Below are 18381 nucleotides of genomic sequence, written 5' to 3' on the forward strand. Positions count from 1 at the left end.
GTCAAAATTTGCTGTATAGGTTGAACCTCCTTATACAACTTGTGCGGATACATAAAATTTGTCTTCTTTAATAAATAAATCATGACAAATGACAAGTTAAAAAGAAGAGAGAGAAAATGAAGATTAAAAAAGAAATGAGAAAAAGTAAAATTATTTATAATGTGTAATTAAATGATGAAAATAAGTATTAAAAAATGTGTATACCAAAATGAATTTTTTACCTTTATTATTATTGTAATTGATGATAATGATAATAATATGTAGATATTTATATTATATATATTATATGAAAAACATCAATTTATACTTATCTTTATTTTGTTTTTTTTGTTTTATATTTTTTGCAATATATATTGTATTGTTTATTTAAGTAATATATATTGTATTGTTTATTTAAGTAATATGTGTTGTTTATTTTCTAAGATTGCAAAAAAAAAAAGAACAAACAACATATATTACTTAAATAAACAATACAATATATATTTAACTAACCTCCGTTCGCTTCACGTTTGTGTACAGTTTGTGTACTCTTCTTGACAAGTCTTCTTTCAATCTAAACATGATTCACTTCGTAAGTTCGTCTGATCCTATGACGCCCTAGGTGGCTATACATGTACAGTTTTTGGGGATCTTATATCCATACGTGCAATTCACGCTCTTCATAGACATTAATTATACTAAATAGCCATCCATGCATGCCTTGTTAGTCTTTGGTATGATAAGAAAGTTTTGCAGTCCACTTAAATGTTTGGACAACGTAGAACTTTTCAAAGACCGTGTGTTCGGTATATTAGGGTTTTACCATTCTGCACTCTCTGACCAAGTCTTCCTTCGATATTAATTTCTCTTTTTTCTGAATTTAAACTTTGCACTGATAAAAAGTTATATAGGGTATGCATGGTGCCACTATAAATACCAGTACAAGCATGCCGAGTAACCTACCAACAAACCCAAGCAATTAAGCCTGAATCTTTCCTTAGATACCCATAACTCTTTGTACGTTGCATAAAGAAACTACAGCCCTTGCTTAGTTTCAGCATATTCTCATAACATTAATCCTTACTCAAGAAGAGAATATTTTTTACACACACAAATTAAACCTCCATTTCGCCCTAGCTAATTTCAAATATTATATATATTCATGGAGAGAGCACAGTCATCCATTGAACAAATTCAGCCTCCAACTTATGGAGATTTAGTTACCATTCTTAGCATCGATGGTGGTGGTATTAGGGGTATCATCCCTGCTACCATTATTGCCTTCCTTGAATCTCAGCTTCAGGTATATATATAACCTACATTACGTTGTCCAATATTTGCTAATCATTGTTAAGATTAGAAAGATACTGTCAGGATACAAGATAGACAGTTGAAAAGAACTCTTTATTTTCAATAGAAAAATTTTCAAAATTATTTTTAAGTTTGTGTTTGAATAAGCTCATAGAATAATTTGATTGATATATTTATTTGATTGGTACCATGATGCAGGAGTTGGATGGTGAAGATGCAAGGCTAGCAGACTACTTTGACGTGATATCAGGAACAAGCACGGGTGGTCTCGTAACCGCTATGTTAACTGCTCCAGATAGCAACAATAGACCACTTTTCTCTGCCAAAGATATCAAACCCTTTTACATGGAACACTGTCCCAAAATCTTCCCACAACATAGGTACTATTTCTTTTCTAGTTTCTGTTTAAACGTACTGGTAAATTTGTAATTAATTAGTAATTAGTAATAAAAGAGAAAATAATGAATGTGTTTGGGGATCAAATTAATTAACTAATATATTTGGCATGCATTGCAGTGGTCTCGGTGGGACGATAATAGCAAAGGTAATAAGATCTCTGGGAGGACCCAAATACGATGGTAAATATCTTCATGCGGTCATCGCAGAAAAACTTGGAGACATTCGGTTGCATGAGACACTCACCAACGTTGTCATTCCCACCTTCGACATCAAGTGTTTGCAACCAATTATTTTCTCATCTTACCAGGTCAATTTCCTTCTCTCTTCTTTATTTTCTTTTCTTTTGACTTCTCAGATGATTTTTCTTTCCCACTTTCGGGGTGTGGAGGTTGGGGCTATATTTACTAGTGTATGGTTATACTTGGACTTTTGTGGCTTGAAATTTTGACTCCAAAGAAATACGCCATCAGCAATATCTCAAATAGTAATTGTTGACTAGTAAGACAGAAATAATTGTCTTCTTTAGAATAAGATGATATATTTGTTTTGTTAGAGCCAGCCATGTTCATGTATAATTCTATATAGTTAATTTGTATTTTTATATCACAGAAACTAAGGGGAAAAGTAAAAACAAAATTTACTTGTATATTATTTTTCCAGTTATTACTAAATTAAAATTATATATATCAATGTTTTCAAACTAATCATATATTATGTTTTATAGAAATAAAAAATTTATATAAACTCATAAGAGAATATTAAAAGAAATGATTACGATCGATTGACTGAAGGTGAGAAAAAGTTATAACTAAGAAGTTTTGTCACTAATTTAATTTAACAAAGTCAAGTCACTCATAAGCCATAGCCTAAATATTGATTTGAAATTGATGCAGGTTAAGAATTCCCCATGCATAGATGCTAAACTCTCAGACATATGCATCAGTACGTCCGCTGCACCTACTTATCTCCCTGCTCACAATTTCAGCAACCAAGATTCAAAAGGGAACGTTCACGAATTCAACCTCATTGATGGTGGCGTTTGTGCAAATAATCCTGTATGTGTGTAATTACTTGCTAATTATTCGCCATCCGAAGTTTTTTAATTTAATTACTATGTGTAATAATTAATTATATCGGAAGCTTCACTAACTTTTTTTATTATTTTATTTTTGGGGAATTTCGTGATCCAGACCTTAGTTGCCATGAACGAAGTAACAAAGCAAATCATTAAGGAAAATTCTGATTTCTTTCCAATCAAGCCTATGGAATATGGTCGGTTCCTAATAATTTCAATAGGCACTGGAACAGCGAAAAATGAGGAAAAATTCAATGCACCAATGGCAGCAAAATGGGGATTATTGGAGTGGCTAACTCACAGTGGTACTACTCCCTTAATTGATGTTTTCACTCAATCCAGTGCAGACATGGTTGATTTCCATTTATCTACTGTGACTCAAGCACTTCATTCAGAAGACAATTACCTCCGAATACAAGTAATTAATTCATTTCTAATATACATCTTTATAATTTGTACTATAAGACTATATAAATGATGAAATTAACTTTGTTGAACAAAATATTTTTGCAGGATGACACACTGATTGGAACGGATTCTTCAGTTGACATTGCTACAAAGGAGAACTTGGAGAAACTTTGCCAAATTGGAGAAAATCTGTTAAAGAAACCAGTTTCTAGGGTCAATTTAGAGGATGGTCTCTCTGAGCCACTAAAAAATGGGGGAACCAATGAAGATGCTCTCAAAAGGTTAGCTAAAAATTAAAGGGCATTTTCTTGCAGTATTTAGTTACGAATATATTGCAACGCAGTGAACAATTATATGAATAACACTTAAATTTGATTATGATGTATTCAGGTTTGCAAAAAGACTTTCTCAAGAGAGGAGACTCCGTGAAATGAGATCCCCACACACTAAAAAGGCGCGTTCGATTTCATCAGCTTGGTGATTTAATTACTGTTTGTATGTGTTGTAAGTGAAAAATATATTTGTAAAATATTTTAGTAGAACAAGTTTTAGATAAGGTCAAAAAATAAATTGCTTATTGAAAAAAAATGCAACCTCCAGGGGGCTAGTTGGTTTGTTTATTTTTTATTTTATTTTTACACAGCTTCTGTGCATTAGTTGTAATTCAACTACAATAATATAAATTCTTGTTCTCAATTAATTTGGTTGTTATTCTCTTATTCTAAGTGTAAAATATAACCCAAAAAAAACTTATGTGCGTAAAAGTCAGTTTTATTGTGTATCACAATTTTTAAGAATGAAACTTTCGTAAATTTTTCATACATATGGAAAGACTTTATAATTTAAGGAGTATACTTCAAAGACTTTATGATAAAATGTTGATATATATATATGTTCACTTAACTCAATTCAAAATGATTGGAATATCTAAAGCTCATAGCTAGGTGTCAAAATCTAATAGGATTTAATTTGTTTGCATAAAGTAGGGTCCTAAGTTTAAACACCATCAATATTATGTACAGTACACCCCGAAATAATAAAAATAAAAATTTTCAAACCGAGTCCACTAAACTAAAATTATTGGAAATTTGACTGAAAATAACTCAAAAAAAATAAAATAAAATAATATATATATATATATATATATATATATATATATATATATATATATATATATATATATATATATATATATATATATATACATGCACGGTGGTGTTCTGACAGTTTAATTTAGTAGTTTTTTTATTGTAGTCAAAATATTTATTAATTAGTTGCTAATAGCATCCATAATAACCAATGACGAAATTTGATCTCTAAAATCGATTTTTCTTGTATAACTTGTTCAATTTTAAATATATTGTACATAATGATTTTTGCAAATCCAAATCATTTTGAGTTTCAAAACTCCTCAGTTTAGCCTTATGTATAAGTCGCAAAATTCCTTCTTAAGTCTCTCCAACCATTATTGTATCATTTAAAAATATTGTGAATGAAATATATATATGACCATATCATTCTGGCCAAAGTTTAAACCTTTAAAATCTAATTGCATTAATTTCCAAACCTTAAACCAATAGAAGAAACCCAAAAAGGAGTTAACTAAGAGAACTCTGTTAGGCAACTGGCATTAAAAGAGAGAATAGAAGGATAGAAGAGAGAAATAAACAATACTAAGAGTATTTGTTTTTTGGTGTATCTTAAACCTTACAAGGTGCCTCTATATATATAGCATAAGGAAGAGGCAAGCATTACAAACTAAGTGATGTGGGACTTAATAAGTAAGTTAAACTAAACAATGTGGGACTACTTCAATTTTAGAACTTAGACTACACACTTAACAATTCTCCCACTTGGAGTCTGAGTTCTAGTTAGCTTCCTTGTAAGCATCGAGTTCATATGCTCCTTCGCCTAGTGCAGCTTTCTTTATCTTCAATTATCCCTGAAGACCAGCTGAGGTAATGCAGAGCCTCAGTTTGTCAGTTGTAACAGTCTTAGTTAGCATATCTGCTGGATTTTCTGATCCTGAAATCTTCAGCAGAGATAATTCTTCATCATTTATCAATTCTCTAATGAAATGATATCTTAATTGAATGTGCTTGCATCTAGAATGGAAGACAGGATTCTTCGCAAGACATATAGCACTCTGACTGTCACTGAACAATGGAGCGTTCTTTTGTTCTTTCCCTAATTCACTGAGAAAGTTCTTTAGCCAGATCATCTCCTTGGCTGCTTCTGAGATAGCTATGTACTCAGCTTCGGTAGTTGAGAGAGCAACTCTATTCTGAAGCTTAGACTTCCAACTCACTGCAGTTCTCCCCAAGGTGAAAATGTAACCAGTGGTGCTTTTTCTAGTGTCCAAATCTCCTCCCAAATCTGCATCAGAGAACCCTTGTAAAGTGAAATTACCTCTTTTGAAGAGCAAATTTATTCCTGAAGTACCCTTCAGATATCTTAATATCCACTTTACACCTTCCCAATGCTTCTTCCCGGGATTCGATAGGAATCGACTGACAACTCCAACAGCATGTGCTATGTCAGGTCTGGTGCACACCATGGCATACATTAAGCTCCCAACTGCTGATGCATATGGTACTCTTGACATGTGGTCCTTTTCTTCAACTGTCTCTGGAGATTGCTTCTTTGAGAGCTTCATGTGAGTTCCCAAAGGGGTGTTCCTGATTTTGGCATCTCCAACATTAAATCTGTCAAGAAGCTTTTCTATGTATTTCTCTTGAGACAACTTCAAGACTCCTTCTAGTCTGTTTCTAGAAATCCTCATGCCAAGAATTTGTTTAGCTGGACCAAGATCCTTCATCTCGAAGTGGTCTGTCAATTGCTGCTTTAGCCTGTTAATTTCTGTCATATTTGGCCCTGCAATTAGCATGTCATCAACATATAGAGCAAGGATAATATAACTGTTAACATATTTCTTAACATAACAGCAATGATCCATGTCACATCTGCTAAATCCTGAGTTTTGCATAAACTCATTAAATTTTTTGTACCACTGCCTTGGTGCTTGTTTCAAGCCATACAAGCTTTTATGAAGCTTGCATACAAGATTTTCCTTGCCTGAAACTTTAAAACCTTCTGGCTGAGTCATATAAATATCTTCATCTAAATCTCCATGCAAGAATGCAGTTTTAACATCTAACTGCTCCAAATGAAGATTCTCTGCAGCAACAATGCTCAGTATGACTCTGATGGTAGTCATTTTTACAACTGGAGAGAAAATTTCTGTGAAGTCAATTCCTGGTTTCTGCTGAAATCCTTTGACCACAAGTCTCGCCTTGTATCTTTTTCTGCCATCAGATTCTTCCTTCAGCCTGTAAACCCACTTGTTTTGTAGAGCCATCTTTCCTTCTGGCAATTCAGTTAACGACCAAGTACCATTCTTTTGAAGAGATGTCATCTCATCCTTCATTGCTAACTCCCACTTGACAGAATCATTCCCCTGTATAGCCTCATCGAAGTATTCTGGCTCACCAGCATCAGTCAACAATAAATAGTGCAATGAAGGAGAATACCTTTCTGGTGCAACTGAAACTCTGCAGGATCTTCTCAAAGGAGGAGATGCTGGTTCTGATTCAACCTCTATATTTGTACTCTGGCTTCTGTTGGTTATGTCGCTTTCTGAAATTTCTTCAAGTTCTACTTTCTCAGAAGGCTCTGGCAACTTGTCTGTATCAATAGATTCTGCAGAAAATCTATCCTTATAAAATAGATTCTCATTAAAAGTGACATTCCTGCTTCTGATGATTTTCTTGTTTTGGTCATCCCAAAATCTGTAGCCATACATGTCAGAACCATAACCAATAAAATAACACTTTTTGGCCTTGGGATCCAATTTGTCTCTACTATCAGAGTCTATCAAAACATATGACACGCAGCCAAATACTCTTAAATGTGAAAGATTTACCTCCTTCCCAGACCATACCTCTTCAGGCAATTGATAACCCAAAGGAACTGATGGTCCTCTATTTATGAGATATGCTGCTGTGTTGATTGCATCTGCCCAAAACACCTTAGGCAAGCCCGATTGGATCCGCATGCACCTAGCCCTCTCGTTCAATGTTCTATTCATTCTTTCTGCAACACCGTTTTGTTCTGGTGTTCCTGGTATTGTCTTGATCATTCTGATCCCATGTTCTGAACAGAAGTTCTTGAATTCGTGGCTATTATACTCTCCACCATTGTCAGATTTCAGACTTTTCAACTTTAAACCTGTCTGATTTTCAACTTCTGTTTTCCATCTTTTAAACACAGAAAACACGTCAGATTTATTTTTGAGAAAATAAACCCATACCTTTCTCGTAGCATCATCGATAAAGGTGACATAATAGCATGAGCCTCCAAGAGATTTCACTGGAGCTGGCCCCCAAACATCTGTATGCACCAATTCAAGCCTTTCTGTTTTCAGTGTCTTTCCTTGCCTTGAGAAACTAATTTTTCTCTGTTTTCCCAAGATACAGTGTTCACAAGTGCCGACATCTACGTGCTTTAGTTTTGATAACTTACCCTTTGTCGCCATTAGCTTCATTCCTTTCTCACTCATGTGCCCAAGTCTTTGGTGCCACAAGAATGAATTATTGGCAGCCTCAGTAACTGCTATCATGTTCTCATCTGCAACCATGTAAAGTGACCCTCGCTTCTTTCCACGAGCGACAATGAGATTGCCTTTCTTGACTTTCCATGCTCCATCTCCAAAAGTGGTTTCGTGCCCTTCATCATCCAGCTGCCCTACAGATATTAAATTTCTTTTTAAGGCAGGGATATGTCTGACATTTTTCAGTGTCCAATGGCTCCCACTTGAGGTCCTGATGGCAATATCTCCTTTTCCAACAATATTCAGAGGTTTGCCATCTGCAAGGTAAACCTTTCCAAACCTTCCAGAAACATAGTTAGTCAACAATTCATTAGAAGGAGTGGTGTGGAATGACGCACCTGAGTCCATAATCCATGACTCAATAGGACTATCTAGGCTGCAGATTAATGCATCGTCTATCTCGTCAGTTGCTGCATTTGCTGATTCATCATCGTCACGTTTCTTGTGATTCTTGTTTTTCTTCGGAGCTTTGCATTGATTGGTAAAGTGACCTCTCTTGTCACAATTCCAACAAACAATGTCATTCCGGAATTTTGGTTGACCTTTAGCTCTTGACTTTGATCTTCCTCGGCTGTTGTAACCTTTTTGAGTGGTTCTTCCTCTACTTTCAGTATTTAATGCTGAACTGGAAGTAGAACTGGAAGGTTCCTCGGAATCTCTCCTGCGAACATCTTCGCTCAAGATCAGGTCGCGAATGTCGTTGAGCTTCAACTTGTTATCCCTTGCAGAACTGCTGACTGCAGTAACAGTTGCAGCCCAACTTTCCGGTAATGATGACAATAGTATCAATGCCTTCACCTCATCTTCAAATTTGATTTGTACTGACTCTAACATAGCAAGAATAGTGTTAAAATCATTAATATGATTAATCACAAGGTTACCTTCTCCCATCTTAAGGTTGAACAACCGATGCATTATGTGTACTTTGTTGGCTGCAGATGGTTTCTCATACATGTCTGATAGTGTCTTCATCAGACTTGCAGTTGTCTTTTCATTGACGATGTTGAACGCGACATTCTTGGCCAATGTCAGCCTGATCACGCCAAGAGCCTGTCGATCTAGCAAGTTCCACTCTTCCTGTTTCATATCGTCTGGCTTCTCCCCTATTAAGGGTTGATATAACTTCTTTTGATACAGATAATCCTCTATCTGCATCTTCCAGAAGCCGAAGTCTTTACCATCAAACTTCTCTATCTTCACCTTCCCTTCTTCTAATGCCATTGCTCTGCTGCTGAGAAAAGCTCTTGCTCTCTAAACTGAGACTCTCTCCTCTTAAACTGAGGAATTCTGAGAAAAGCTCTCACTCTCTAAACTGAAGATTATTCTTTTCTGTTGTGGAAGATCAGATAAAACTGCAACCACAGAGCATACTAAGAATACTCTCCTCTCACTCTCTAAACTGAAGATTATTCTTTTCTGTTGTGGAAGATCAGATAAAACTGCAACCACAGAGCATACTAAGAATACTCTCCCGAACCTAGAGCTCTGATACCAGTTGTTAGGCAACTGGCATTAAAAGAGAGAATAGAAGGATAGAAGAGAGAAATAAACAATACTAAGAGTATTTATTTTTTGGTGTATCTTAAACCTTACAAGGTGCCTCTATATATATAGCATAAGGAAGAGGCAAGCATTACAAACTAAGTGATGTGAGACTTAATAAGTAAGTTAAACTAAACAATGTGGGACTACTTCAATTTTAGAACTTAGACTACACACTTAACAAACTCTCTATTTGAGATGCATTTTTTTTAATCTTACGTCGAAAATGTGATATTTTATTAATCCTGTAATTTATATTGTGACATTTGAGTTGTCACAATTTAATATACCTTTTTTTATCATTTGATTAATTTAATTAACTCATTCTTCAAAAAGAACAAAAGTAACTTTGAAGTACGTACAAAGCGTTTATTTATTTAGTTTTTTTAACAACATAAATACAAAGCTCTTATTAAGAACCCAAAAAAGATTAAATTACACAGCTTTTGTGACCCAAAAATAAATACTCCGGTTCTAAGCGTTTTGTAACTGTGTACATAAAACTGAATAAATACAACGTGTTTACATGACATAATTTATGTTTGTAAGGACACTCAATTTAATGTGATTCAGTACAATGTCCTAAGGATCACTACAGTAGATATTTTTCTTTTCACATGCATATAATCTAACACAATTTCCTAAAAATTGCAATTAAACTATAATTTGTGCTTAAGAATCGTTAGTGTCCAATTCTATTTTAACACAAATAAAAATTGAACATGACACTTGCACCCTACAGCAGACAATTTGACTTCAGCACTTGCGCCCTAAACTTTTAATCACATTAATTATATAAAGCACCTTTATCATACATGCATATTTAACACATCACCAATCATAATATCAAACACTAATCATACAATACAATAGATATCTCATATCCTTTCAACATTTAATGATTTCCATTGGCAGACATTTGAGATTTACGAAATCGCTTCTGTTTGGATAGTCGTTCCGCAAACCTAAAACAAAATAGTCAAACGTGAAGCTGTGACTTAAAATAAGGCACAATAAAAACAAAATCATAATAGTTAATACTGTTCCCGTGGTTATGAATTTTGTATAATCAAAATTAAATTGTTAATATGAATGTTATAAGTATATATACTGATGATTAATTATCACCATTTGTAATATGAGTATATATGATGAGTCAATATGGTTAAATTATTTTGTTAAATATATTTGATATTTGATTTTAATTTAATTAATACCTCGTCAAGGCTTCTTCATTTGTTTCATTGGATTTAGCAGGTTCATAGACACCAGTCTTCAAGTTAATCATTGAAACTGGTTTCTTTAACAATGCTTCTCCAACTTTGACGAGATCATTCAAATTCTTCTCCGTGGCCAAGTCTACTGAACTCAAGTCCCCAGTTAATGTATCGTCCTACAAAATTTGAATAGATTTTATATTAAAAATATTTTTTTAAATCATGGAATTATTTATATAAAATGACATATAAAGAATGAGAACCTGGATTCGGAGGTAGTTATGTTGAGAATTGAGTGCTCGAAGAAGGGAAGAAATGTGAAAGTCAACCATGTCAACACTGGCTTGACTAAAGGCATCAATTAAAGGAGTGCAACCATTGGTTGTGGTGACCCAACTCAATACACCCCATCCTGCTGCTTCATCTGCACTGTATTTCATCTCCTGTTTCTGAGAACCTGTTCCCAATGATATCACCAAAAATCTATCGTATTGCATCGCTTCCACATTTAAGTTTGCACATGAACCTTCGTGCCAAATCTGGTTCGTCACTTCTGCCATGGCTACCAGAGTCTGAAAGGCCATATTAACATATATATCACGTCCTTAATTATGTGGCCAATTAAATCACTTACTAGCATTTTCAAGTTGCTAAAATTATGTCCAATATAGGAGGTTATTTTAATTAATAGAAAAGTATATGCATCACCTACTAGCATTTTTTTTTATCCATAAATATGATCAACTCAGTATCTCAAAATTGATACAATCATTTAAGATTGTGTGTTTACCGGGTTATTTGCAGCGACACCACCGTCTATAAGATCGAATTTGCCTATGACATGACCATGTTGGGTTTTGGTTTCAAAGGAATGAGCTGGAAGATATGTTGGAGCTGCCGAGGTTGAAATGCATATATCTGATAACAACGCATTCAAATCTGGCCTCTCCTTCAGCTGTCAACATTTCATAATATTTATTATGTGAGAGGGACACATATATATATATATATAAGGGATCCGTTTATATAGACTTATTTTGTTCAATAATTTATGTTCTATATCAAATCTTAACGATGTAATTGTAGAATTTAAAGTTCTTAATCTACAGATAAAATCTATAAAAATTTTAAAAACTTGAAAACTATTTAATATTTCGTTTCATTCATTCAAATTAATGAATACGATGATATTTCGTTGAGATTTGATATTAAACATAAGTTATTTAACGAAGTAAGTTTAAGTAGACTTACTCCTAAAATAAAAAAAAATTTCTCTTCATATATATATAACATATCATAATTATAATTAAATTAAGAGTGTAAGAGGGATGAACCTGGAAGTTGGAAAAAATGGTTGGTTGAAGGCGCTTGATATCAAATGTTGGGATGATCACATTGGTCAATGTTTGGTTCAATTTTGTGTCTCCTAGTTTTTCCCTCAGAATTCTGTGTAAATACTTGCCGTTGTACTGTGGGCCAAAGAGAGTTCTGAACAACTTCACCATAAATGAGAATAAAGTTCTGCACCCATATTCGGGACCATTACAGTGTAAATTAGTACATATTGATTGAACATATATACATATACTTTGATTGCATGTTTTAATCAAGTTTATGGCAAGTATGGTATTTACTTATTTTGTGGGAAGATTTTTGGACTGTGTTCAAGGAAGAAATTCTTAATATCTTTGGCTGCATACAAGGGTCGATTATTTTGATTTGGAGCAGTAAGCATTGTTGTGACTAATCCACCTGTGCTTGTTCCCGCAATCACATCAAAATAGTCTGTCAATCTTACATCATCACCATCCAGCTTCTGCATGCACCATAATAATTGACTATACATTAATTAAAATGTGTGAAGGTAAAGGCCTAAACTGCACAGTAATTTAATTTATGTACGCAGTACTAAACAAGTAATTCTAGTATTTTATTCTCGATAGATAAGATGTCTAATCTATTTGATTTATTTTGTAACATTGTTAATGTTAAATAAGATTTAAATAATTTTAATTTTAAAAAATTTCTTTTAACAATAGCAATTATTACCGGTGATTTTTCTCTCACTTTTTTTCTGAATTTGAACTTGTTTTTATATCTCTCTTACTAGTAATAACAAATTTAGCAAGAGATTGAATTAACTCTTCTACTTTTCTCTTTTCCTTCAATTTTTCAAAGTCAAATTCATACTTTCTATTTAATATTTTATGCTACTACAACTCAATGAAATATAATATAATAAAATAAACAAGTAAAACAAAAAAATAAAAACAAAAGTATTACAAAATAAATAAAAAAATGATGAAATGATAGAACCTGAAAATTATAAGAATTATGCCTTGATATCATTCACAACAATAATTTGAAATCAATTATCCACCTTAGCAATTCACTTTAAATTTTTAAAAAATATAAAAATAATCAAAAGAGAAAAAAGAATGAGAAGATCAACATATATAATTTGAGATGAAAAAAAGTATTAGATTTGTAAGATATATAAAGAAAATAAATTAATACTCATTATTATTTTCTCACATTTTAAGACACAATTTTCAAAATACTAATGTTACATATAAACAAAACAAAAAAAAATATTAATTAAAAAATAATATTGAAATGAATAGTTAATTATAGATATAATTAATTATTAGTTTCAAAGCTACTGGAAGTTGAACTCTTAAATTTTTTTAACATTAATTTACTAGACAATAAACTTTTAAATTTTTTACATAATAGGGATATTAAGGATTCTAAAATTTGGGGACATAACACCCTTGGGACCGATGGAACAGATCAAACACGGCCCTCAATATATATATTAGGTTTTTATGAAAAAATATAATCTTATATTTTATTAATGCAAGTATATATATATAATATATCAAACTTGACTTAAATTTAACGGCTTAACTCCTTTTTCTTAAGAGAAGTTACGCTGACCCAAACTATATAATATGCAGCTCTTAACAAATTTTATCAACACTAATTAACATAAGTAAAAATATTTGTGCTCTTTAAATAAATTATCCAGTTTCTGACAATATAGATATATCATATTAATTCTATCGTTATCTTAAAATAAAAAAACTCCACAAAATTTTACATGACAATTATTTTAAGTTTTTAATTTACAATAAGAGATTAATAATATTTTATTTCATACTATGCAGATATTAATTATATGATCAATCAATGATCACCTAATTAATTATTTAATATTTATCCTCTCATAGATGATATTCTTTTAAAATCTATACCTATATAATTTGCATATTACCTGAAGTTCTGATTCGAGGAAACCAAGTATGATTCCTGGAATGATTCCTCGAATGCCACCCCCATCAATACTAAGCACTGTAACTAGGTGTCCTTCATCATCACATGGAGTTGGAGCTACAGAAACTTTTGTTGTTTGATCCATCGAGTTCAATTAATAAGTTGCTATACCAGAGAGAGAGATATGGAACAATGGAACCTCGTAGATACTCTTCAACAAGCTTAGTTATTTGCTTTTCAGAAGAAAGTGTAGTTTCGTGGCTAAAGTTGCTGGAGAGAAGTTGTATATATATAGATCAACAACCACACAGATTAATTAGAGTAATTGTATTGCCTTGTTTTTAGCGTGTTAAACTAATCTCCAGATTGCATGGATAATATCATTTTCAACAAGAGAAATTCAGCATTTCTACACTTGATATTAATGTATCGGCGACTCCACATGTTAATTGTGTTTTTTGGATAGCTCGGACAAATCAAGAGGATATAGGGAATAGCGAGACTAAATATTCAAATTTTTCAACTTAGATTCATATATGATATCCTTCTTCAATCCTATTACTTTATAAAGAAAGTATTTCGGTATGTAAATTTTTTTTTATGATACTTAAAAAAAAATTTATAAACATTATTTTCTCTTATTGATCCGTCAATTCTAAAATAAAATCACAACAATCTAATAAATATTAAAATATATAATATTTTAACTATAACGAGTTTAACAATGTCAATAGATTAAAAGTCAAAATATTAAAGTTTTTTAAATCATTTATATCTCTTTAATCTTGATCAAGAGGGTTTGTTTGGATGTTTTCTTCTTAGACTTAATAATTGTGGTTAAAATTTAAAATTACTTTTATTTATAAATATTTAATGTAGGTAATGTTTAAATACATGTATTTATAATTTTTTTATCGTAAATAAAACTTAAAAAATTGTTACAATCAATGACAGATCTAAAAAATTTTAATTAATGGAAGCAAAAAATAATATTTAATACTTTTACATAAGATAAATAATAAAAACTTCTATAAAATTCATAATTTCAAGATAAAAGAAATTCAAAATGTAGGTTCAACACTTTATTTTGTTTTATAAGCTTCTACACAAGGTTTTTTTCTTTTATTTTTTATAACTTTTGAAATTTATTAAAAAAAATTATTTTAGTTGGAGAATATTGTAAAATAAATAAATTACACTCTCTGCGTATAGGGTAGGTAAAACAGTATATTTATTTTTCTCCACCACACAACTACATTATTTTGAATACAAACGGCAACCATTTTTGTTGCCTTGTTTTTACAATACATACCAGGAATACATATAGAGTAATTCTTCACATGATAACCGTGTCTTTATTACAAAGGCCATTCTAGGAGGAGACGTGTCGAGACAAAACATTAACAGTCAAACCTTGTCGCAATAATTGTGTACTTAATGGATATTTTTGGTAAACTTCTCCGAAAATATATTTACAAGAAAAAAATAAGTTTTTTTCTATAAATTAAAATTAACCTTATCTTAATTTGTAAAAGTTTATTTTTATTAGCTTTTTTTTTTAATTTTAACTTATGCGTAAGTTTGCTTTAGTTTATTTTTCTTCTTTGTTTCTCTTAAAAGTATTTTTAGGTAAATTTATTTAAGCATATTATTTTTTAAAAATGTATTTTTTATTTTTAAAATAAGTTAAAAATGTAAGATATGAATAGGGAAAGAATTTCTTATTTCTTTCCTTTTCATTTTTCACTTAAACTCTTCGTCCTTCCTCACCATTTTCCCAGCTAATCACTAGAAGGGGTGAGGAAGTTCGAGCTCCGGGGTTAGGAACTTCGAGTTAGTGGTGTGCGGGATCATCTTCTCCTTCTCTTCTTCTACCTCGTGTTGTCAAAGATGAGATGATGATGTGATGTCCCTATGTTGTGTTTGTGTATATATATATTGTTTCCTTTTTTTCCTACCTTACCATTACTTGTTTCCACGTGGTTTGGACTGTGATGATCATATGTGGTATGTGAGCAAGGCAAGGATAGGGTTGAAGTGTTGCAATAGAGGTCATACAATGGCGTTGGAGTTGAATGTTTTGATGACTACCTATTGGGGATAGATTTGTGTAGATAGTTATAGTTACTTAACTGACAACTTAGTTGTATATTTACATATATGCAAGATTACTATATGTATATTGCACATATTGGACTAGACGTTTCATCCTTTTACGAATGCAATATTGTACCTATTCTAGCATTTGCAAGTATATGATCTTAAGTTAGTAGTTGTGTCTTTTAGTGTAAGGATCATAGCGAGTCATTACAAAAAAATAATTTATAGACATATCATATATAACATATTTCTCAAACACTTCCACAAGAAATATTTATATCCTAAGATAAATGTAAATTAATTGTAATTAAATAAGCTTTAACAATCAAGTTATGATATAAAATTTTTATTTCTTAGTCACAATAAACAAGAACATACATTATAAGGAAATTGACCTATAATCACTAAAAAAATGTTACATATAGTAACATACAAGAGCAAATTAAATATCATGTTTTCCCTTCATCTTAATCTTGTTCTATTCCCATAAAAAAAGTATGATCATCACAATCCAATAACATAGAAAAGAAAAAGGAAAGTTTGTATGTAAAGAAACAACATATTATAGAAGAAATTAAGGTATATATATGTGTCTGTGTGTAAACTCCATCCCAATATACAACCACAACAATTAGCTCAACTTAACAACAGAACTAATTAATCATGTAAATCAATCATTTTACATTTTACTATACAACTTAACAATGCCACATATTTATCAACACAACATATTATCAATGTAACATTTTCACGATATGATTCGACTTTATTAATCAACTTTACCATGAAGCCTCCAACTTAGCATTCAAGAATGCCTATAATCTTTGACAACTTTAATATTGGATAACACAATAACATTATATAACTTATCAACATATAACATAGCAACTTAACAACGCAACAACCTTATAACACAATAACATTATTGGAATAATATAATATAGCAACTTAACAAAACAACAATTTTATGGTTCATCATATATTTCAATTAAGAGATATCTTTCAACAAAAGTGAGTAGTTTAAGTGATTTGGCCCTACCAAACTAACAAAAACACAATTTTTTTAGCTTGTTAGATCAACAACAAAAATGAATTTCAATCCACAACATAACATAATTTCTCGAATTTCACCATTTACACTAAAAATGTCCAGTATTCATCATCAAGAATAATATAGCTTCGGTGTGGGTCCATCAGGACATTGACATTCATTAACCTAGTCATCTATGGAAGCAATACCATGCGTCTTTCCAATAATCAGTTGAAAATTTTACCCACTACAAGAAAAACGTAAATTTTCTAACGGATATGGATCCGTCAGAAAATTTATATTTTTCGACGAAGAATTTTTGTCGGAAATTTCCAACGGATTTATATTTCCATCAGAAATTTACGACAGAATTTTTCGTCAGAAATTTTCTGTCAGAAATTTTTCGTCGAAAATTTTCGATGAAAAAATAAATCCGTCGGAAATTGCCCTAAATCCTAAACCCTAAACCCTAAACATTTTACTAAGTATTACACCGCTCAATAACTTTATATTAAATGTGAATTTTGTAAATCCAACCGTTAAATTGAAAATTTTTTACTCTTAAATCATATATACAAAATGTTATATTAATCGAAGATGATTTCTCATTAAAAAAAATTAAATCTGTTGGAAAATTTATATTTTCAATGAAAATTTTTTTTATAGGAAAGGTTATATTGATGGAATATTTCCGACAAATTTATATTTGTCGAAAATGTAAGAATTGGTTTTAAATTTGATATGAAAATATTATGATATAATTAGATAAGATTTTAAGTTAGTATTTTGTTAATGGTTGATAATTAGAAAATAAAACAAGGATAAATACATTTTTTGAATTTTATATGTTTGATTTAAGATAACTTATAAAATAACTCTTGGTAAAGTTGTTCCACTCAATAACTTATGGTGTGTGTTGAATTTCATCAATCTAATTAATTGTTAAATTAAAAGTTATTAAATTTTACTAATAATTAATATAAAAAAATTTAAATAGCTTTGGAATAAATTATTTGCTAATTAACAATATAATTGAAATATTAATTATTTTAAATTATTTAACTAAAATCTTATTGACAATTTACTATATGATCTTAATATTTTTGTATAACTAATATCTGATTTTAAATTTGATATGAGAATATTATGATATAATTAGATAAGATTTTAAGTTAGTATTTTATTAATGATTGATAATTAGAAAATAAAACAAGGATAAATACATTTTTTGAATTTTATTATATGTTTGATTTAAGGTAAATAAATATATTAAATTAATTAATAATTTATTTAAAATGTTAAAATTTAATTTATAAGTATGTAATAAATAAATATTTATAATTTTATAAATTATATTATCATTATAAATTATAAAATTAAATAATTTAAATTATAATTTTAAATAGAAATAAGTAGATGTTAATTATAAAAGTAA

The 18381-nt window shown here is 30.9% G+C and overlaps 2 protein-coding genes across 2 annotated transcripts; one reads left to right on the forward strand and one right to left on the reverse strand.

Moving 5' to 3' along the window:
• The first annotated feature begins 875 nt into the window (after positions 1-875).
• On the forward strand, positions 876-3872 carry LOC109812326 (patatin-like protein 2). The gene is made up of 7 exons (XM_020376268.3): positions 876-1282; positions 1489-1670; positions 1807-1996; positions 2583-2744; positions 2880-3182; positions 3278-3453; positions 3563-3872. Exons 1-7 carry the CDS (start codon positions 1142-1144, stop codon positions 3651-3653), a joined length of 1245 nt encoding a protein of 414 aa, XP_020231857.1. The 5' UTR covers positions 876-1141; the 3' UTR covers positions 3654-3872.
• Positions 3873-9751: 5879 nt separating this feature from the next.
• Positions 9752-14197, reverse strand: LOC109812330 (patatin-like protein 2). Its single transcript, XM_020376271.3, has 7 exons — positions 13818-14197; positions 12175-12356; positions 11875-12061; positions 11331-11495; positions 10804-11112; positions 10541-10716; positions 9752-10288 (listed from the first exon to the last, which is right to left on the reverse strand). The coding sequence occupies exons 1-7, from the start codon at positions 13959-13961 to the stop codon at positions 10219-10221; spliced, it is 1233 nt and encodes a 410-aa protein (XP_020231860.1). The 5' UTR covers positions 13962-14197; the 3' UTR covers positions 9752-10218.
• Positions 14198-18381: the final 4184 nt, after the last annotated feature.

This window comes from Cajanus cajan, chromosome 9 (assembly GCF_000230855.2).
Source record: "Cajanus cajan strain Asha chromosome 9, NIPB_CcT2T_4, whole genome shotgun sequence".
Classification (NCBI taxonomy): domain Eukaryota; kingdom Viridiplantae; phylum Streptophyta; class Magnoliopsida; order Fabales; family Fabaceae; genus Cajanus; species Cajanus cajan.

Bases quoted from the DNA above. Each gene is read 5' to 3' on its own strand.
- LOC109812326 (XM_020376268.3), top strand. From the start codon at position 1,142: ATGGAGAGAGCACAGTCATCCATTGAACAAATTCAGCCTCCAACTTAT. The intron at 1,283-1,488 runs GTATATATATAA...ACCATGATGCAG, and splicing joins TCCTTGAATCTCAGCTTCAG to GAGTTGGATGGTGAAGATGC. The intron at 3,454-3,562 runs GTTAGCTAAAAA...TGATGTATTCAG, and splicing joins AATGAAGATGCTCTCAAAAG to GTTTGCAAAAAGACTTTCTC.
- LOC109812330 (XM_020376271.3), bottom strand. From the start codon at position 13,961: ATGGATCAAACAACAAAAGTTTCTGTAGCTCCAACTCCATGTGATGAT. The intron at 11,496-11,874 runs GTTCATCCCTCT...AAATGTTGACAG, and splicing joins CCATTTTTTCCAACTTCCAG to CTGAAGGAGAGGCCAGATTT. The intron at 10,289-10,540 runs GTATTAATTAAA...ATTTTGTTTTAG, and splicing joins AATGAAGAAGCCTTGACGAG to GTTTGCGGAACGACTATCCA.